This window comes from Colletotrichum costaricense (assembly GCF_030867565.1).
Source record: "Colletotrichum costaricense strain IMI 309622 chromosome Unknown Scaffold_6.1, whole genome shotgun sequence".
Lineage (NCBI taxonomy): Eukaryota > Fungi > Ascomycota > Sordariomycetes > Glomerellales > Glomerellaceae > Colletotrichum > Colletotrichum costaricense.
Genome location: NW_026848235.1, coordinates 2,888,863 through 2,908,922, shown reverse-complemented (window position 1 = coordinate 2,908,922; position 20,060 = coordinate 2,888,863). Strand labels below are relative to the sequence as shown.

The window sequence follows — 20,060 nt, the reverse complement described above, 5'->3', positions numbered from 1 at the left end:
GCTTAAGTCTTGGCTGATGTTCGAATGACTGGTGGCCCTTGCGTCGAATACGTGTAAGTTTAGCACTGACTAGGTTTTGTCGCGGGTGTTGATTCACCCACTGTCTAAGCTTAGAAAGTCCGCGGCTCTTAGAAATCAAATCTCCGCAACCCAGTCTGCACACTAAGGATAGATAAATATGTATGAGCGGTCGATCGGCTTCGGATTCGGGCGCCCCAGTCCATTATCTCTGCAGTCTCGAGTCGATAATCGAAAGAAACCGGCCCAGTTAGTTGTGTCCCTCGCCTCTGCCCAATATGCCGCGAATTGGACACAAAAAGTCCCGTAACGGTTGTTCCAACTGTAAACAGAGAAAGGTCAAGGTGCGTCGGGCCATGGTCTTGTCTCCGCTTTGTTCCACCTCTTCCCACCAAGAAGACAACCCAAGGCTAACATAGCTTCAGTGCGATGAGAATCGACCTTGTGGCGCATGCGTCAGACTACAGATCGAGTGTAGCCTGGCGCCATCTTCAATTCAAGATGGCTCGCAAATCCGCGCCTCTGCTCTAGATGGCCACGGAGACGACTCGTCGACCATCTCATCCAAGAGCACCCCACCAGGAGGAGCCTCATCGAAAACACCCCCGCCCTCTTTAGGGGCAGACTTCCCCGTCGGACCCGTGACCGAAAACGCCTACCCCTGGATGATGGATCTCGGCTTGATGAACCACTTCACCTCAGTAACCTCCGCAACCTTACCCGGTGCCAACCTTCACACCTGGCGCGATAAGGTTCCGGCAGTGGCAGCGGACTCGCCCTACCTCATGCATCAGATCCTCGCAGTCTCCGCCTTTCACCTCGCAACCATGGAACCACTTGGATCTTTCTTCACGCGAGCTCATATGCAGCAACAACAACAGCGTCAGGAGAAACTATCTTTGGCGTTACAGCACCAACACCATGCAATTCGTGGAGTTCAGGCTGAGATTTCGCACGTCACGCCTGCGAACTGCGACGCTCTCTTCGCTGCTTCGTCATTACTCTTTATTGGCGCCTTCGCTGCCTCTGGTCCAACGCTTCATAGTCCCTTCCGGCAACTAGAAGTTGATGACATCTTGGAGGTCTTTACCCTCATCCGCGGTGTCAGCAGTGTCATGGCCTCGGCTAGGGAGAATGTGCGACATGGCATATTGAAGGACTTCATGCAATGCAATCCGTATCTAGGCGGCAACGAGTTACTAACATTGCTGCAAGAGAACATCTCGCGAATCGAGTGTGGATTGGATCAGCAAAACGTTAGTCCGGAGATTAAGAATGTCATCAGCGAGACAATCTCGGGCTTCCGGGATAGCATTGAACGGGCATCTTCTATCACTCCCGAGTTGAACGTTGCCGTGTCTTGGCCCATGGTTTTGCGTGAAAACTTCATGGCCTTACTTGTTGTCAGAGACCCTGCGTCTTTAGTCATTCTTGCGCATTATTGTACCGTCCTTCATGCAGCGGGATCTCAATTTTGGTTCATGAAAGCGTGGGGACGTCACCTGCTTGCCGCAATAACTAGATCTCTTCCGCCAAGTTGGCGCAATGAGATAAAGTGGCCAGAAGACTATGTTAACCCAAGGCTAGCTAGTCAAAACGGAGATATCCCTCTGACGAGTGTTAAATGAGGCGGAGAACCGAATCAACCCGTGGTCATTCTTCGATTTAGGTATATCAGCTGATTTCATTTCCTACCATGACCTTGATAGCCATCTATATTCTCAAATAGAAGCTTTACGTACCTTGTTCCTCGTACCCCGCTGGTTGCCTAAATCAAGACACGGTATGATTACAAATGTCGAAAATGGATAGTACTAGACTTAAGAGACCAAGAGACATAGGAATCATCGTGCGCAATCTGGCGTGAGAGGCAATTCATGGAGACTTACAAATTGCTCCGTTGCCAAGAATCAGTATCAATCCGAACCCGAAACAAAAGGCGGTTTACCTTACATCAAGATGTCATCTACGACAGCAGTCTTCTTTGCGCATGGCTTCCATTACGGCCACACGGACAGTTCAAAGTTCCCGAGACCACAGTAATTTGATCATCTTGCTTGGAGTCCAGCCTTTTCGCTCTCAATAATACCATGTCTGCTGTAGTTCCTTGAGGCTGTGCTGCTGAAGACAGCCATTCACTCCTGATGGAGCACCTTGGCGCTCGTTACGACCATATGATGAGAAAATGAGTTGGATTTCATGATGTTGATACCCAGGGGAAGGGGTGACGAATTTGTATAAAGCCAGAGAGCTAATCTCGATCATTCTTCAAAACCGTCATCACATCAGACATCTTGACTTGAAGACATCACATTTTAATTATCCACATTGAACCTATCTCTACCTTATCACTTCATCATGTTGACAAAGCACCTCGCCTCTTGTCTCGCTCTGCTGCCACTCCTCAGTGGACAGTCAGCTGCCGCCCCTGCGCCCTCCAAGTGCACCTTAGCAACCACCGAGACGTGGGAAGTACTCAAACCCTTGGTCGGCGGTCCTCGCCAGGAGCACGCCGCCGTGGCTCTCGGCGATAGTATCTACGTTGTTGCCGGCATCGAACCCGACGCAAGCCAGCCGACTGGTGTCTCCACAATTGACTCTGTGGAGGTGTACAACGTTCCCAAAGACGAGTGGTCCTTCGTCGCGCCCCTCCCGATCCCTATGAACCACGCCAATGCCGCTGCGGCCAACGGCAAGATCTACATTCTCGGCGGACTCTCCGGCGGTGCGGCCTTCCGCGCGCTTCCAAACTGCTACGAGTATGATCCTGCGACCAACACGTGGACTGAGCTCCCTCCCATGCCCAATGGCACGGAGAGGGGCAGTTCCATCCTTGGTGTCACTGGCGATAGGATTATTGTTGCCGGCGGCATCAGTCTGCTCGAGCTCGGAGAAGATGGGCTCCAAGAGACTGTCGATACTGTCTCGTCTTACAATCTTATCACAAAGGAATGGGAGCCATTACCTAGTCTACCTGAAGGCCGCGAGCACGCCGGGGGTGGCGTCATCGGAAACAACTTTTACGTCGTCGGCGGCCGTTTCCGTAGCCAGACGGCAGTCCGCGACACAGTTTACGTCCTCGATCTCAAGACGCTCAAGTGGAGCGAGCGAGCGCGAATGCCTACCCCTCGAGGTGGTGTCTCAGTGGCTATTGTCAGGCAACGAATCTACACCTTTGGGGGCGAAGGAAATCTGGATCCGGAGGCTGGTTTCGTGTTTAACGAAACGGAGGTGTACGACACGCGCACCAACTCCTGGGAGAAGCTTCAGCCGATGAACACCCCTCGTCACGGCATGGCGGCTGTTGCGTACAATGGAAGTGTCTACACGCCCGGTGGTGGCATTCGCGACTTTGGCATCGTTGATAACATGGAGGTTCTTCACCCCAACACACTTAGCTGGTAGAGGAGATAAAGTCGGAGTAAGCGTGTTGACCAGGTTTAGCCTCCCTTCAGGGGTATTAGTAAGTAGATCTCGCTTCGTCGGAGACTCGCCGGGGGAAGTTGGCAGTTTCTTAGCTAGCTATCAATCGCATTCCTCTTTTCTCAAAACTCCGCCGGTTGTCCATGAAGACCAAAAGATGCCCAATTCTATTTCGTCTAGTGGTTCAGGCACAGAGGGTGTGAGGCCCCTGCAAACAAGCTTTCCAACCAGGGGTCAATCCGAACCCGAGATAACTTTAAATGACCCCTGTAATCCGACGGACTAGGTGCGGACTTCCTTTGACGCTCACAGCATCCGTATCGAGATCAGTTGCAATGATATATGAATTAATACTTGGCACTTGAGGCTGGTTGACGATCTTCAATCTTCTGTTAAGACTTTCACTCAAGCATTACCTTTTTACGTTCCCTGCAGGGTTATCTGACTTGAAACCAAGTTATAACGCACAACTTCCGCCGCACACCTCCCTTCGATTCTGCCAGTGAAGATGCAAGCTTGGCAATACAGCTCCATCAAGGAGACACTAGAAAACTCCCTCACTCTCAACGAAAACGCGATCCCACCAGATGCATCATCGCTCTCCAAAGACCATGTCCTCATCGAAGTCATCTCAGCGGGCATCAACCCCGTTGAGTACAAGCTGCCCGAGATCCCAGTCTTTGGCAAGTTCATGCTCCAGCCGGAGACACCAGTCCAGGCTCAGACTTTTGTGGCCGAATCCGTTCCAAAAACGGTGCCGACGGATTCTCCGAGGGTCAGGTTGTCTTCGGGGCCTTGAGCATCGGGACCAAGCTCCCGCGGTTTGGTAGTCTGGGTCAGCTCCTCGTCGCTCCCTCCCCCAACATTGCGCCGCTCCCTATGGGCGTCGACCACGACGATGCAGCTGCTATAGGCACCGCTGGGTTGACGGCGTTTCAATCTCTTCCAAAAGAGTCGTTGAAGCCAGGGTCTAAAGTCTTTATCAACGGTGGAAGTGGCGGTGTTGGTTCCTTCACTATCCAGTTCGCAAAGGCTGCCGGTGCCTATGTGGTCGCATCTTGTTCGACGGCAAAGGTCGATCTTTGCAAACGTCTCGGGGCTGATGAAGTTATCGACTACCGCAAACTCAACGTTGTTACCGAACTCAAAAGAAAGGGGAGTGTTTTCGATATCGCTGTAGACAATGTTGGCAGCACAGAGGGCTTGTACGAAAGCTGCTCGCATTTCCTCAAGTCAGAGGGAGTGTTCGTGCAGGTTGGTATGTCAAAGTCGATGGTAGGTATGTTGCGGAGAAGCCTGTTGCCAGGTTTCTTCAGTAGTGGTAAGAGGAAGTTTCAATCCGTGAGGGTAACGCCGAGCCAAGAGGATCTGAGCTCAATTAGCAGGTTGATAGTAGAGGGAAAAGTACGAGTGTTGATTGATGAAAAATTTGAGTGGCGCGACGCACCAAGAGCATATGCGAAGCTTAGGGAAGGACGTACAACGGGAAAGATTATCGTTCATGTCAACAAGACTTGAGAAGCAAGTTCTGTCATTGTTGGTTATTATCTAGGATCTGCCTCAAACAATCGCATAATCACACTTAAGCTTGGGAATTCCGGAATGCTGTCTCCATTGTACTTGATCACTCTTATAATACCTTATCGTTACGTACAGCGTTTATGACATGGGGAACATCTCATGGTACGGATGTCCGCCATGAGACACTCGCCATGAATATTCTTGGATTCTTTCCTCTCGCAAGGGTCGAAAGCAGGCGAAAGCCTCTAAGGATCAACCGATCAAAGAACGAAAGTTCAGCAGTAATAATAGTCTGGCATGGGAATTGGGTATAAGAATTTTCCATTGAAGCAACGCAGTCTATATAATATCCATCCGCCCATATTAAATGTAGATGCAATTTTCGCTCAGCCCAAAGCGGAAACTATCGCAATTCTCTCATCCACACCTCCATAGAACCTGTCTAATTAGAGTCTAACTCCAAACGAGAAGCTAAGACAAGTTGCTCTCGATACAGACCTCACTACGTGTAATCTCACTGGTACTCGATGCAGATGGCATCGCTCTTGATGTCCATAACCTCAGCAATGGTGATGTTCTCGGCAATACCAGCCATCCACATGACATGGTTGAGCGTGGTCTCATTGCCATTGTCATTGAAGTAGGGCAGGAATGCGTTGACACCGAGGGAGGAGGGCTGCACGCTAGACCAGAAGAATCCCTGAGCGACGTTATTACCGCCAATATCAGTCAGACGGGACTCGTTCTGAGCCTGCCACTGCCACCAGAGACGGTCCAGGTTGGTGTGGTGGAGGAAAAAGAGCGGGTCGCCGGGTGAGAGCGAGGGGTCGTCCATCTGAGGGATGCCATTAGTCTCATGGCAGAAAAGGTGCGCATTGTGAGAATGGAGCAGTTGCTTACAGTACCGCCGATGGCGTAGTGGCCACCAGTGTGAGGGGAGGCACCCAAGCAGTTGTTCAGGTTCACATAGTCCTCCAGAGCCATGCATGCATCGATAATCTTCTGAGCGACCTGATCGTACTCCTTCTGCTTGAAGTCACGGCTCAGGCAGACAGGGGCAACACGGTTGAGCTCGGTGTCGAGAGTCAGTCTGACATTGGTGTAGGGTCCATCAACAACGCAGCCGTTCGCGTCAAGGGAAGCGGAGCCAAAGCCGGCCGTGGCGCTGGCGTTCAGGATGCTCGCGTTCTCCAAGGGCAGGACGGCTTGCTCAGCCTGTTCGTCCCAGTATCTGTATGTGGCCCACTCGTTAGTAACAGTATCACCCAGGTATGGTTATGATGCATCTATGTCAAGCCCATAGAAGAGCCTTTAATGCAAAAGGGATGAAGTGGCTTGTAATGAGTCACTTACGGCATGGGGCCAGTGTAGCCGCACTCATCGCGGAGGAGCTTCTCCTGGACTGTCATGTACCAACGGTGCCAAGGGAAGAAGGCGCCCTAAACAACAAATTCTGCATTAGCCTTCGTTTTTGATCGTGTACTCGCCTAATTCACTCGACGCTTAATGGGCCTTAACACTTACGACAGAGTGAACAAACTGAGCCTGAGAGACGTGGGCAGCCTGGAGTTCTTCCCAGCGAGTCGTGGAGCCAGCATACCCGGTCTTGGCAGGAGCCTGGGCAGGGTCCATCAAGCAAAGGGTCGCGCTAATGTACGAGGTCTTCTCATCGTCAGTCAGGGCGGACCTGTTGGATTCGTGTTAGCGAACTTCCTCTCCATAGCCTCGTTCTCTCAGGTGAAGAGGGCGGCACCAACCAAGATTTGCGGACGGAAGGATTAGTGCAGGCTGCTAGAACCCCCTGAGAGGCAGCCAGAATGGTGATGGCTGTGGACAAGAGGGAGGGCATCTTTGCTAGTGGGCGAATATCTTCTAACTTTAAAGAGATAAAAAAGAGTGACTGTAGAGAATGACTTGTAGTAAAAGAGCGAGTGATAATTACTTAGTGGCAATCGTAGTAAAGACTGTGAACTTGCCCGGAAAAGAGACATCCACTTCTTGGGACAGATGAACATCTATTTATCTAGACCAGATTCTACCTAGTATACAGACTTTATGGAGGCATTCAGTTTACCTGGATCATTTCTGGCCAAGAATAAGCTGCCCGGCAGTCAGCCTCCATTCGAACTTGCTGTGGTTGCGTACCTGAGCATGGCGCAATACGCCAAGTCGGTTAAGGCCGACCGAGACCCCCGTGCTGCATAAGGTAGAGCATCCATTACCCCCACCGAGGCACATCTCCTTACCCGCGCTTCTAGCTGCATTCCACTAGGGGACAGAGATAAGGCCTTCTGGGGATGTTATTCCATCACTTAGAATGCTACATTACACGAGTCGCTGTCCTGATCTAAAGTCTAGGACGCGTAGTCCGATGCTGAGTATAGACTAGTGCGGCTTAGGTTTAGATCGATATGGCAAGCACAAGGTTGTGGGCCCAATGTTCCTGGTGAAATCAACATGTGGTTCGTCATGTTGGTTGAGAAAGTGTGGACTGCTACTAGAGCAACCTTGTCTACTTTACACATTGGAACCCTCATGCAGTTCTGATGTAGGTAGGTAGGTGACCTGGTGGTTGGTCAACATGCCGCAATAACCATAAGATGTCAAACTGACCGCGGCTAACGTCCGGGCATACCATTAAAAATAAGAACGTACTCCGCCACCGTGGCGGAGATTGCGTTCTCGGAGTGGGTTCAAGATGTTGCAATCTGTGGCACTTGCCGCACTCCGTCCGCTGGTCAATTCTCTGTTGTGATAACTACCTCACCCCTGAACAACTTAATCTAATCTTCACGGTCAGCTTTGTCATCCCTCCGATATCTGTTCTTCGAGCACGTAGAGCGAGTCATATCCTACTCCGTTTCGACTCTTGGCTTTTAAGCTTTTCTTCGTGGAGGCGGTGCCTGAGATCCTCTCCCGCGGCCACGGGTACATCCGAAGGCATGCAAGCACACCTTTTGTAGTGGGCCATGATCGGGCCGTACTCTAACTAAGTATATCCGTGGTCTCCACGAAGAACATGCAGGGGCATCGATGTTCCTACAAAGTACGGATATCGCTGGACACAATGTTTTTTTCGGGGATATCAGTAATCAAGATCTAGCATTTTCCAATCCAGGGCAATGATCAGGCTCCGTCTTAGATAGGAGCGTTTCTCCAAAGGGAAGTTGCCACACGAACATCGCTATTACTCTTACTTTACAACTCAATAATCACTGGAGGCCTTTTCAAGACCTACTTACCTCGTCCATGCTGTGAACGGCATCCCCGCGGATACGCGCATTTCATGACAAACACGGACCCATATCCGCCCCGCTCCGCCCCTGCCAGGCTCACCCCTTCCGCCCCCTTTCCTCCTCCTTACTACATACTATGCTGACCTATGCTTTTGTAAGATTTTAATAGGTTAACAGTCCCGAGCCATTCTTGATAGCAGAGTTAAAGCGTACGCGAGGTGCTTTAGGAAAGTTTAGACCTCACCATTGCTTACCTTACGTGCAAGAAAAAATATCACATTTCCATTTCGGCAACCTGTTTCATGAAGCACAACTACATAGCTAGCAGTAAATTCATAGTTCATCCGACATCAGCTCCACTCTAGCGGGGAATTTTTTTTGAGAAAAAAAGAAACGAGCATTGGCAACATTGACGATTGAACAATGGCCGCGATGTAACCCTAACAGACCGCGTCACCAACTGGTCCGAAGTTGCAAGACTAGCGCACCAAGCCGGGCGATATACCGAAGTCAGCTATAGGCCGCCAATGCTATCGTCACCTAGGATGACGTATTCCTCATTATTATCAATATGTCTTCCAGGGCCTCATTGCCGGCCTCGCTACTCTGAGGTTGTGTCAAAGACTCGCAGCCGCAAAGATCAGTGATCTATCGCGATTCTTGTACCAGGTAAAGGCATTGGGGACGGAGAGACCGAGCTAAAGGAGCGTACCAACATGCAGTCCATCAGACGCGATTCGGAAGCTGCTGTCTAAGTTTTTAATTACCATTGCTGCTTTAGAATTGACAAGGTTTACAGGTTCCAAGGTAGGCATGGAGACTACCGTCTGGAGATCTGACTACAACTGACCGCGCGGTTGCCAGTCGCCAAGGATCGAAGCGGCATGTCTTCGGCGAACGGCCGAGATTTGCGCCTAAATCTTTCTCCTGTTTCCCCACGAGGAAAAAGGCCGGCTATAATGGAGTACGGATGCAAGCTTCTGAAATAACCCCCTGTAGCGGCCGGTTGCCGGATGCCGGTCCGTGCTTGAAGCTTCTGTCAAACCGAGACCGACTGTAGGTAGTTCTTCCGGTGGCATTGCTGACAGCCAGCGGAGATGAAGCTTAAATCCACCCGATGTAGGAACTTAGAGTGTGCTTCTTTACACTCGCATCGACTAACGGATGCATTTATCATCCATTCTCGACCGTTTGAAGGCGGGAAAAGCCTCGCTTCTTTTGATCTTGGCGGTTGATATGGCGCATAAAGACTTTGCCGCAACCACTCACAAGCCCAATCTGGACGACCCCTCTGAGTCAGCAACGTAGGGGTGTATGGGGTGAAGAATTTCAGACCGATCGCATTTCAACCGTCATAAAACCCGACAGCGGCAAGTGAAAACCACAAAGATTCTCTGGTCTTGAAGCAAAGATTATGGTAGTTGTGTGGCAACAGAGGAATACCATTTCTTGACGCCATCTTTGTTGTTTAGCACCTTGTTGACTTCAGGCTAATTTCTAAATTTTATTACGAGCGCCGACTCCAGTTTACTGTCCAGAGATCTCTACCGGCGTGATCAATACCCCATTTTGAAGTTCACATCGGATAGAGGAGTTTATTTTTCAAATATTAAGAGAAAGCCACTTATAATCACTGGTATTTAAGTATTCTCAGTTATGACAATCGATTGCTACTACATCAATAGAAGCCAGCAGCTCTGGCAACGACCTCCTTAAGCTTTATTCGATCCTGCTCTCCTAGCCCACAAAGCTTCTCGTGCTCTCTCGTCACCATAGCATCCAAGCCGATACTGATAGTCATCGTCTGAATCTTCCATTTACTTTCAGGCTTCCATGAAGAATACGAAATACATGCATGCCCAACTCCAAATGGTCTTCCAACGCATCGGCCTCCCAAGTATACGGCACCAGCCTTGGCTTGGCTGCGTCTGGCATTGGAAAATCTGGTTGCGTTCCGCAACGGTGAGGCGAAATCCGACCGCGCTTAGACAAGTAAATACAGCTGATCCGATAAGAACACCGAGGGAGCTGACGATAGCTACGGACAAGACATACAAGCTTACAGCGACAACAAATGACTTGGCGTGCGCCAAGCCTATTCCATACAGAGGACCACTTGTCAAATTTACGGCTGTTTCGCGATCAGAAACGCTAGAACCTTCCCAAGTAATAGGGGTAGTTACCACACGTGTGATCAAGAAGGCCAGCAGCAAGTGCTTGGCTACTTAAGTAGATGTCTAACTCAAACCCAGTAACCCAGAACACACCTTGGGCGTATTATGTGAACACTGCGGCACCTAACCAAAGGCCTTACAATAGGTCAAGCAAGCTACAGTAGTAAAAACTTTTCTTCTCGTAACTACCTAGAGAAACAGAGATGATTGACTCAGGCGTACAACATTTGAGTACTTGGGGCCACCGCCCATTGGCTCACTGAGTAAACAATAAGGATACCTAGGGATCGTTTGTCTATCAAGGCTCCTGGTGTCTGTTGAAGAAAGTCATATGCCGTTCACTTGCAAGGTATCCATGTAGTTTCCTAGTGTTTTCACGTACTGGCATTTCTTAGTCTGTGTTCGGGTTGCATAGGTATCCGATTACGTAGCACCATCCGCAGCGTGGAAGATCTGTGAAGGACCATAATATGAATCTATTGTCAATGGCATACACAAAAATTCCAATTAATTATTCTTTTGCATGTTTCAATACCCATCAGAAATCCCATCGGCTTCCTCCCGTGCCCTGCGCTTCCTGTCCGCCGCCCACCACCACTGATGGGACTCGTCGTGATCCGATGTATCACATTCACGATCAGCCCAAGGTTTGGGGCTAAGGATGTAGTGAATGTTCTTGACCTCCTCGTCCCTCCAAATAGCATCGTGCACGCCGTTCCATCTCAGCGTCTTCAGTGCGTTGTAAACGTAGGGCAACCCCACCCATCGTCCACGAAACAGATTGGCGAGGAGGTCCTGGTCAGGGAATACCCACTCTGCAGGTGCGGTCTTGACACAGTCTACTATCGCCTCGTACTGACCTTTGGAGGGGATCACGACGAGAAGACCGCTGTTTAGAAGCCCAAGTGGCTGCTGAGTAAGATCCTTGCCGTTGGTCTGGGCTGCATCAGGGTCGGCGTGGTGAGACGTAAACGGACAATTGGCCGGGACCCAGCTGGCCGGGTAGTGAGGCTTCTGGAGGGGGTTGCAGGTGCACGCGTGACCGGCAGCGAAGACCTTTGTGCCGGTAGTGATGGTGGTGCCGGCGGGATTCAGTGGCAGCAGCATCAACTCGTCCATGTTCTTGCGCACGAGCATGTCGCAGTCTAGGAGGACGACTCGGCTGTACGCGGTGAGAGAGAAGACGGTCAGTTTGATCCATGTGTCTTCAAAACGTGGCTCGCTTGAGTAGTCTCTTGTGTTCGAGGGGCTTAGCCGTGGAACCCGTTGGAGGGGGATCCCTCTGGCAGCAATGGCGGCGCGGCCCTCCTCGGGAAAGCAGTCTGTGTGAAGAGCGATGAAGGGGTAATTTGTATCCGAGGCCAGGAGGGAATGATGTAAGGTCAGAAGCCCGGGGAGGTAACTCATATTTGTGATGAGACTAGCCCAAACTTAAGAAATGTCAACGTTGGTGAGGCTTAATACTTGGGAAGACAACATTACCTTTATCTGATTGTACTGTCCGTTTGGATTGTGGCATTTTAATGGCCGTTTTCTTGCGGTGAACGTGCTTGTGAGATTCCTGGCAATAGTGGTGAATAGTATGCTCGGGCATCGTCTGCAGTATATGTACTCAGGGCGGTCGTCCCTTGGTTCATGAGCCACTTCCTGGATGGTGGAACAAATGCTGTACTCGGCCCATGCCGATGAAAAGTTGGCCACATGTGTTGTGGAACAGAAACACAGGACCACTCTCAGCATCGAAGCATCAACCTGATCTTATTATGAGTTCCGCATGCTGAGACGTACATGTAGTTTGAGATCCAATTTCCTCTTTCGATTGGACTTGCGTATCCAAGCCCGCGCCTTTCCGCGAAACCAAATCATACGTCACTCGGGCGTTAAGCGATTCGATGATGTAGAATATGGAAGCACATGCATGGGCTTATCGGCGGAGCGTGTCTTTCTCTTCCTCTGGAAGGGGTCACAAATCTTGAAGGAACCTGTCGCTCTGCCTCCGCAGCAATTCTTGGCTCGACCAACTACGTGTGGCCATCATGATCTGCTTCCTGGTTTATTCTGGCTCAACAGTCAGTCATGGGTCATTCCATGGAAATGCGAAGCCGGTGATGATCAGGAAGGAGCTCAAGCTGACTGAGAACATTCCAGTAGCTTCTACCAGCAAGGCCAACACCGGCAATTGGACACCAAAGCTGGGTCAGCTGTGTCACGTCCACCAGCAAAAGTGATTAGTGCCCGCCTTTGAAAGGGTCTTGGAGCAGCCCTGTACCGTTAGATTGGACTCAAGTCATTGAATGCCCGAACTTTCCTCTTTTCTCCCCATCAATGGGGCCGTGGTTGTGGATTTTCGTTCTAATCCGCGATTTCCGTCGAGACGGGATTGGGCGCTTTAACAAAATCTCTGGTCGTCCTCCAGTTTGATATCCACCGCTCTCACGTTTCCGGCGTTTCCTCTTCTGCCTAAAGTATGCTGCAGCCAGTACTACGGTGGGCTTGCCGTTGTATTCAGTCCGTGTGAGGTCCGGCCGGAGTAAGATTGGGTCGCTTGGTGATCATGTTACGAATGTAGCCAAAAGAACAATCATGTCGGATTCTTCACCAAGGGTATTGTTATTGGTGAGGTGGTTGGCATCATGATCGTCTCAATCTTTCTGCCACTCTCCCATTAAGCTTCGGCCAGATTTTCCGCCTCCCTTTACTTGCCACAGATTCATGAACCAAGGATCTTGTGTGCCGGTAACTGGAATTGAACCAGCGACATTTGGGCTTCAGAGACCTTACTAGGTGCATACATTGATATGCAGTATTTGGGAAGCAGCCATTGTTAGGGGCATTTCCGCAAAAGTGCGCGTAAACTCAGCATCATGCAAGAATCAGAAGCCCACAGCTTATATCATAAGGCTTGTAAGGCTTAAAGTAAAATTTCGAGCCTAAATACTGATCTGAATTTTCGACGGCCGGTTTTCGACGGCCGATCAAGAGTTCCAGGTGCACTTACGAATCTGTAGACAGGCATAAGTTTAATATCCTGTCCCTATTTGCGACGTGGTGAAAGTATGAGGTTCAAATCGCAGATCTAAGCGCACACTCTTCCCAGTACATCCAAACACCCCGCCACAGCGACATCTAAGCTCCAAAATATCATTGAGGAGCACACAGTGCGATTTATCGGCTCGTTATCTGGTCATTTACAAAGTTGCCGGCCGCGTCACACTTCACGCGGTGTGTCTTCGCTCGTCTGTGATGGTATTGATGGCGTGCGGAGTGAGGGCAGGGATTTTCTGAATTTTAAGGTGCCGACTGCTTAGGAGCGTACGTGTACTGCGAAGAATTGAGTTAACGAGGATCATTGGTGAACCATGGGTTGGAGAGGGGTAATTTGCCTATCTTAACTTCTATGGATTTCTCAAACAGCTCATCCCTCAAGGCTTCGATCTCGAACAGCGCAGACCAGTCTCGCAACCACAACTGCCCTGAAAGCTTGCTAGAAAATTAGTTTCCTTTCTAAAAATTCTAGTTTAGCAAGTATCGCTCGTTAGAAATGTCGCATGTTAGCCTCACTTCTATTGCTTAACTCTATCTAGTAAGGAACAACACAAAAGCTCTAGCTTAACTCAATATCGGCGCTAATATAAATCTTAACCGGATGTTTAACTGTTCTTTGAGTCGATACTTTCCACGCTCGAATGAGAGCGAGTCATGCCACAACTGGAAGCTATCTTTTCCCAAACTGAAAGAAAGTTCTGCGTAACAAATTTAAGCAGCATTAAGCCCACTTGAAGACATCGTGTTGATCCTTTATCTCTGCAAGTCACCTTAGCACTCCGCTGCCTTACATTCTTATCCTACGACCAGGTAAAAGCCAGTTGCACAACATGTACTTCGTCATTATCGTCCTCTTGGAGACCCTTGCAGCCTCTGTAGCCGCACATCCCATCGTCGTCTCCTCCGATCTCTCCTACGCCTCGGCGCCATCATTCAGAAATGGCATGCATACGAACAATATCAAAATCAAAGTAGGGGAAGAAGGTAAAGTTGAAGAAGCCTCAAGACCTTTCCAACTGATTCTGATATGTTGGTCACAGATCAGCCCGACCTTCAAACTAGGGATGAGGCTGTGGTTGATGTCCTCGGCTTAGACACCGAAGATGCCGGGTTGCCCATCCAGCACTATGACAAGGAGATCACTCACGTCTCTCCCAACAATGATCTCTCAATCGTCCCAAGAGCAAACAAGAAGCCGACGAAAGCTGAATTAAAGGCCGACGACAAGAAGTTTCATAGAGATCAACTACGACCAGACGACGCAAAATACATTAACAATCTCGACAGAGCCAATGCCAAACAATGTGGTACAGGTTGCCAGGACTCCTTAAACTCTCACCGCTCCCAGCAGAGCAAGGAGCTAAAAGAAAAACAGCGAAATGCGCCAAATCTCCCAGGCTCAAGGGCATCACGAGGCGAAGTCAATAGTAAAGAGAATGACTATCAGCACGATTTGAATCACCTGCGTATGGACAGAGGCGACATAGGTCAAAACGGCAAGAATTCCCTGAACTCGTGGCATTCAGTCGAATCCGCCAATTCGAAGGCATCGAAGGCATCGAAGGCATCGAAGGCATCTAAGGCATCGAAAGGAGGCAATCATGGCTGAGTAGCTTAAAATGGTTTGAACCAACAACACGTATACGGATTGTAACAGGCTGGAAGTTCGAACTGTCAATGTTTCATTCAATTCTCAGGGAAATTCATGATCAAGAGATTCATTGAGATAGTTTTTGTAGCGAATGAAGTGTTGTCGTAATCCTCTGTGATCGATCCGCCTTCAGCCGGGCCAGATGCTAGTGACGCGCCGAACTACATTTGCAACGCTCCAAGATCTTTATGCAGGGCAGGATTTCCGAAAGTATGAGCTACATTCATCTATAACTCTGTTCCACAGCGCATAGCTTTCACTCACACAAGAAACGTTTTTAGCTACCTAGGCTTTGTTCATAGTTGCCTGATTCTAGCATGGCTCAGTTGGTGCGATTGCTAAATGGGCATCACGCATAAGTAGATTGTCAAGGAGCCTGAGCTGCCAAGGCGTTTCCTGGGGCAAAGTCAGACCGTTGCTCATGCTGCTTACGCTGAAAACATCCAGGTCTCATCTAACCACTCGAAGTCAGCAACTCAAAGGTGAGCAGCCGGATGCAAGAATAGAGTGCCTCGCCACTGTCTCTAGTGTCTTCCTGCGTGGGTGCGGCGACCGCCGAAAATGTACAAAGAAATTATCACGCAATGGTTATTCTGGCGTATGAGTACAGTCTGTGCCCGGTTTGCTCGTCCACTTCTCATCAGCAAAGCTTGTGTTGGTTCTACTTGACCTACAATCAGTTGATAACCTGACTCAATATTTAAAGAGGTTAAGTGGACGGCGGCTCTTAAAGCCCCTCTTAGGGGGATGAGAAAATCAATCCCTGTCAATTGCTTTGAAAGAGCGCGCACGCGCCGCTCCGAGGCCCCATCTCATGTTACCAAAGTGCCTTTCGGACCACATTTCATCATCACTCGCGCCCTTCATGTCAACCCGCCGGCTATAGAACCGGTTAGAATAGCCAAGAAGAAGAGACATCGCAATTACTCACCAGTTCTATAGAGCTATCATAGGCGCTTATCCAGACGTTGAAATCGTCTCATACAGTTTCATTCTCAGATCGCCTTCGGAACAGAAAGGCCTCATACATAGATACAGACACAGACACAACGATGGCATCGACAGCAGCAGCCAGAACATACCTGGCCTTCCAGCACAACGCAAAACTCATCACTCTCAAGACCATCGTCACCGCCATCCGCCCCTTTGCAGACCTCGAAGAAGCCAATCGCGGACTCTTTAAAGATGGAAGCGACCAAGATCACGTAGTCGTGACGGAACAAACAATCTTCCATCCCCAAGGCGGCGGCCAGCCCTCCGACATCGGCTCCATGACCGCCACCGCAGGCTCCTCCTTCGCCGTCAACTCTGTACGCATGGACGCCGTACGCGACGGCCAAGTCCTACATTTCGGACGTTTCAACGGAGACGCGGTATTTAAAGAGGGCGACGAGGTAGAGCAAGCCATCGACGTCGAGAAGAGACTGCTGTACTCCCGCCTCCACACAGCAGGACACGTCCTCGGCGCAGCGGTACGGCACCTCCTCGAGAAGGAAGTCGAGGGCTTCGACGAGCTCAAGGCGTCGCATTTCCCGGACTCGGCATCATGCGAGTTCCAGGGCCTCATTGATGGGAAATGGAAGGAGCCGATCCAGGGCAAGGTGGATGAGTTCTTGGCGGCCAAGATGCCGGTCAAGGTCGATTTCTGGGACGAGGACGATTTCCGGGCGCGGGGGCTCGAGAGGCTGATTCCGGACCGGAGTCTTGCGCCGCCCGGGGAGAAGTTTCGCGTTGTGGAGATTGTGGGCGCCGAGGTGTATCCTTGCGGTGGTACGCATGTCGACACGACGGATTTGTGCGGGGAAACTGTCGTGAAGAAGATTTCGAGGAGTAAAGGGAAGTCAAAGGTCAGCTACGCGGTGAAATAAAAAGGTGAAAGACGATTTAGACGGCTTGGGTACACGAATGATGAGCGTTCCAGGTGTATCATAATAGAGAAGGACGCACTTCGTCTCGTTAGAAGGTCTCGTGGCTTGTGTGGACCACTATTTAGAACACACATAATCCGTGATACTTAAAATTATCTCTATTTCAAAGGTTGCTTGATAATTAGTATCAGATCACGCTAAGAACATGTTTGACCATAGCTATCGCCTTCTCTTCTTCCAACCGCCGAGCAACCAATTGCAGGCTGATGGGCATGCCATGTACTGTCGCGGCATCGTCTGCGTAGGAAACATTAGCCATGTTGGTCCTTGATTATAGAAATACAAACGTGACTTACATTCGGCGTGGATAGTCTCACAGTCTTTGCTGAGTGGCTTTTCTGTGGAGTCGAGAGGCGTATCTAAGCTTTGGTCTGCTGTCAAGCCAGTCGGGAAGGAAACGCAAGAGTAGTCGAGGACATTGTAAACACCCGTGTATCCAACTGTAAGTTCATGGGTCAGAACAATTCCTCAAGACAAGACATAGAGGTAGTTATGATCTTTAAACTCACCATGCTTGAAGCCTCCGCTCTTCACACTCGCAAATGGCGTTGTGGGGCACAGAATCGCATCGATCCCAGCCGCGGTCCACCGGTCGAGATATCGCTTCTGGAACGCGGTACGCTCGAGGTGAAGCTGCCACATGTCGTACGTCCCGAGCTCCTTCGCGGTCCCGTACGCCGCCATCTCGGGCCTGAGTGGCTCACCGGACTTCTCAAGCTCCTTCTGAATGGAGATACCGCCGTCAGCGACAAACATGCGCTCCAGCAGAGTCAGCCCCTGCCTGTGGTCAACGGGCTCCCAGTCAACAATTTCGATTTCGCTACCAGCGGCCTTCAGCTTCTCGACAGTCGCCTTGAGCGCGCGTGTGACGGGCGGGGTGGGCTTGACCATGCCGTCGTTCCACATAACTGCAATCTTCAGCTTCGAAGGAAGTTCCACCTCGCGCCACGGAATCGGGACGCAGCGCGGGTCGTGGAGCCAGGTCTTTTGGTTGACGACGGTTTTGCTGTAGAGTTCGAGATCGGTGATGGTTCGGGTCATGGGGCCGTTGACAGATTGGACGGCTTCCTGGCCGCCCATGCCGGAGCGGCAACCTAAGGTGGGGAAGCGGCCGAAGGATGGTCGGAGGGTGAAGATGCCGGTGCAAGCGGCGGGAATGCGGAGAGAACCGCCTTCACGAATGAGAGAATCAGCGTCCGGCCTTCGTTCAAGCAACAGCCAGAGTTGGAGTGATCTAAGACTCACCGATATCTGTTCCGACACCAAGCGGACTGCCCTTGAATGAAATAAGCGCAGACTCTCCACCGGAGCTCCCACCACTAGTAAGATTCCTGTTTCTCGGGTTCACCGTCCGGCCAAAGACATTATTGACCGATTCCGCAATCATCATCGCCGTCGGCACGTTGGTTTTGACGTAAAAGACGGCGCCGGCCTCCTCCAGCAGCGTGGCGAGGGCAGCGTCGTACTCAGCGGGGTTGTCAATGTGAGAAACGAAGCCTACGGTGGCATCAAGCCCCTTGAGATTGAAGTTGTCTTTGAGGGAGATGGGCAAGCCGTGGAAGGGCCCGATGGGCTTTCCAGTGCGCTCGAGGTACTCATCTCTGGCTTTTGCTGTTGCGAGTGCGCGGTCGAAACACGTTTCAGAGAGGCAGTTTGTCTAGTTTACTTGTGAGTGAAGAGCCCACCTGCAAGTGAAGAGAGTCAGGCGGAGGAGAGGAGAGGGGTACTCACCAACTGATGAGCGGCAACGGCCCTCTTGCAGAAAGCGTTTGTGACCTCTACCGACTTGAGTTCTCCGGATGCGAGCTTGAGGATCAGATCGGCGGCGTCACTGTTCGTGATGGCGAGCTCTTTCTCTGTGAACCAGCCCGAAGTCTCGGGCCACGATGTGACGTCGTCCTGGGAATCCGGAGGAAGTAGGTTCTTGGGAACAAGCCATTCTGAGGGGAGTGCTGCCGCGAGTGACTCTCGTTTTTTGGCGGCTGCCAATTCCCATGTCTCGGTCTTAATGCTTCCCATAGTAAAATACCTATTGGCTGAGATAGTTTCGTATGAGGATGTCTCTTTGGTTCGCGTACGATAAGATAACCAGGTGGTCAGGGAAAACGATAGCCTCTTCACAAGTTGAGTTTAGACAGATCAAGCTCGGCTCCGGAACTGTTAAATAAGACCAGCAACGGCTACTGGTGGCCTAAGTACTACTTACATTCGTAGTCTAGGAGCGATATGGCGCGAACGAACCGCCCAGCGCCGCCGGTCATCGGTGATTTGATTCGGGGTGCATCGCCCGAGATCTGAGGAGAGTGACCAAAGTGACGGGTCACAGTGTCAGTTCGGATCCGCGGGGACTGTGGTGTTGCGAGGGGGCTGTTGTCTCGACAGATAAGACAGCCGGGGAACATTCATGTTGAGACGGCGTGCGGAGACTTCGACCACCAACTCAATTCACCTTGATAAGCTTGACCACAGGCTGTCAAGCCTGTACAAAGTCAACTTGTTTCGATGAGCTCTACTGCGTAGAAGCGGGTACTTTTCCAGTACGGCCCCATGGGTAAAGACATCCTTCGAAGCACGTTCACGGAGGGGCAATGCTAGAGTGTGGACTGCCCCCTAGTCTTGGAAAGGACGCTAAGTCGTCCTCCCCGCGCGTGCCAGCTCTCTACAATCAATCAAAGAAACCGCCAACAGTGGTGACCTTAGTTGAGCTAACGCCCCGTGTAACGCGGGAGGGCGATTCGGGTGCTGCTCATTATGGTCCATGACGCAGACAGCCAGTGTCTTCAAATTGAACCTAATGAGCTAGCTCCGCTGTCGCACCGGAATAAACGCCGCCATGTGACCGTGAGGATCGCTGCCGGGTTTCTTTTCCCGCAGCACTGGTAAAACCTACGGATAGTACATGTACGATCGTAGATGCTCAAGGCGTTTTCGAATAAGACGGTGGAGTTCAATTCTAGAACTTCACTTCATCAAGTATTCAAAAGTCAATTGAGAACGCGCTCTAGCAAAGTGGGACGCGTCTGAAAGAGCCTTAGCCCTACGTAAAATTCGCTCAAATCGATAC

At 50.6% G+C, this 20,060-nt stretch overlaps 8 protein-coding genes across 8 annotated transcripts; 5 read left to right on the top strand and 3 right to left on the bottom strand.

Annotated features, from left to right (window-relative positions):
- Positions 1-296: 296 nt before the first annotated feature.
- Positions 297-1,646, top strand: CCOS01_07178 (C6 zinc finger domain-containing protein; the record flags this gene model as incomplete). The annotated part of the gene is made up of 2 exons (XM_060455345.1): positions 297-362; positions 444-1,646. 2 exons carry the CDS (start codon positions 297-299, stop codon positions 1,644-1,646), a joined length of 1,269 nt encoding a protein of 422 aa, XP_060315045.1.
- A 730-nt stretch (positions 1,647-2,376) lies between these two features.
- CCOS01_07177 (uncharacterized protein) lies at positions 2,377-4,240 on the top strand (the record flags this gene model as incomplete). Its single annotated transcript, XM_060455344.1, has 3 exons — positions 2,377-2,651; positions 2,844-3,419; positions 3,970-4,240. 3 exons carry the CDS (start codon positions 2,377-2,379, stop codon positions 4,238-4,240), a joined length of 1,122 nt encoding a protein of 373 aa, XP_060315044.1.
- Positions 4,241-4,320: 80 nt separating this feature from the next.
- On the top strand, positions 4,321-4,959 carry CCOS01_07176 (zinc-binding dehydrogenase; the record flags this gene model as incomplete). Its single annotated transcript, XM_060455343.1, has 1 exon — positions 4,321-4,959. The coding sequence occupies one exon, from the start codon at positions 4,321-4,323 to the stop codon at positions 4,957-4,959; it is 639 nt and encodes a 212-aa protein (XP_060315043.1).
- Positions 4,960-5,476: 517 nt separating this feature from the next.
- CCOS01_07175 (uncharacterized protein) lies at positions 5,477-6,811 on the bottom strand (the record flags this gene model as incomplete). Its single annotated transcript, XM_060455342.1, has 5 exons — positions 5,477-5,797; positions 5,863-6,193; positions 6,316-6,401; positions 6,487-6,649; positions 6,720-6,811. The coding sequence occupies 5 exons, from the start codon at positions 6,809-6,811 to the stop codon at positions 5,477-5,479; spliced, it is 993 nt and encodes a 330-aa protein (XP_060315042.1).
- Positions 6,812-10,900: 4,089 nt separating this feature from the next.
- CCOS01_07174 (uncharacterized protein) lies at positions 10,901-11,966 on the bottom strand (the record flags this gene model as incomplete). Its single annotated transcript, XM_060455341.1, has 2 exons — positions 10,901-11,694; positions 11,855-11,966. The coding sequence occupies 2 exons, from the start codon at positions 11,964-11,966 to the stop codon at positions 10,901-10,903; spliced, it is 906 nt and encodes a 301-aa protein (XP_060315041.1).
- A 2,281-nt stretch (positions 11,967-14,247) lies between these two features.
- CCOS01_07173 (uncharacterized protein) lies at positions 14,248-15,026 on the top strand (the record flags this gene model as incomplete). Its single annotated transcript, XM_060455340.1, has 2 exons — positions 14,248-14,401; positions 14,458-15,026. The coding sequence occupies 2 exons, from the start codon at positions 14,248-14,250 to the stop codon at positions 15,024-15,026; spliced, it is 723 nt and encodes a 240-aa protein (XP_060315040.1).
- A 1,094-nt stretch (positions 15,027-16,120) lies between these two features.
- CCOS01_07172 (alanyl-tRNA synthetase) lies at positions 16,121-16,936 on the top strand (the record flags this gene model as incomplete). The annotated part of the gene is made up of 1 exon (XM_060455339.1): positions 16,121-16,936. The coding sequence occupies one exon, from the start codon at positions 16,121-16,123 to the stop codon at positions 16,934-16,936; it is 816 nt and encodes a 271-aa protein (XP_060315039.1).
- A 187-nt stretch (positions 16,937-17,123) lies between these two features.
- Positions 17,124-19,015, bottom strand: CCOS01_07171 (amidase; the record flags this gene model as incomplete). The annotated part of the gene is made up of 5 exons (XM_060455338.1): positions 17,124-17,233; positions 17,293-17,436; positions 17,506-18,168; positions 18,242-18,653; positions 18,728-19,015. The coding sequence occupies 5 exons, from the start codon at positions 19,013-19,015 to the stop codon at positions 17,124-17,126; spliced, it is 1,617 nt and encodes a 538-aa protein (XP_060315038.1).
- Positions 19,016-20,060: the final 1,045 nt, after the last annotated feature.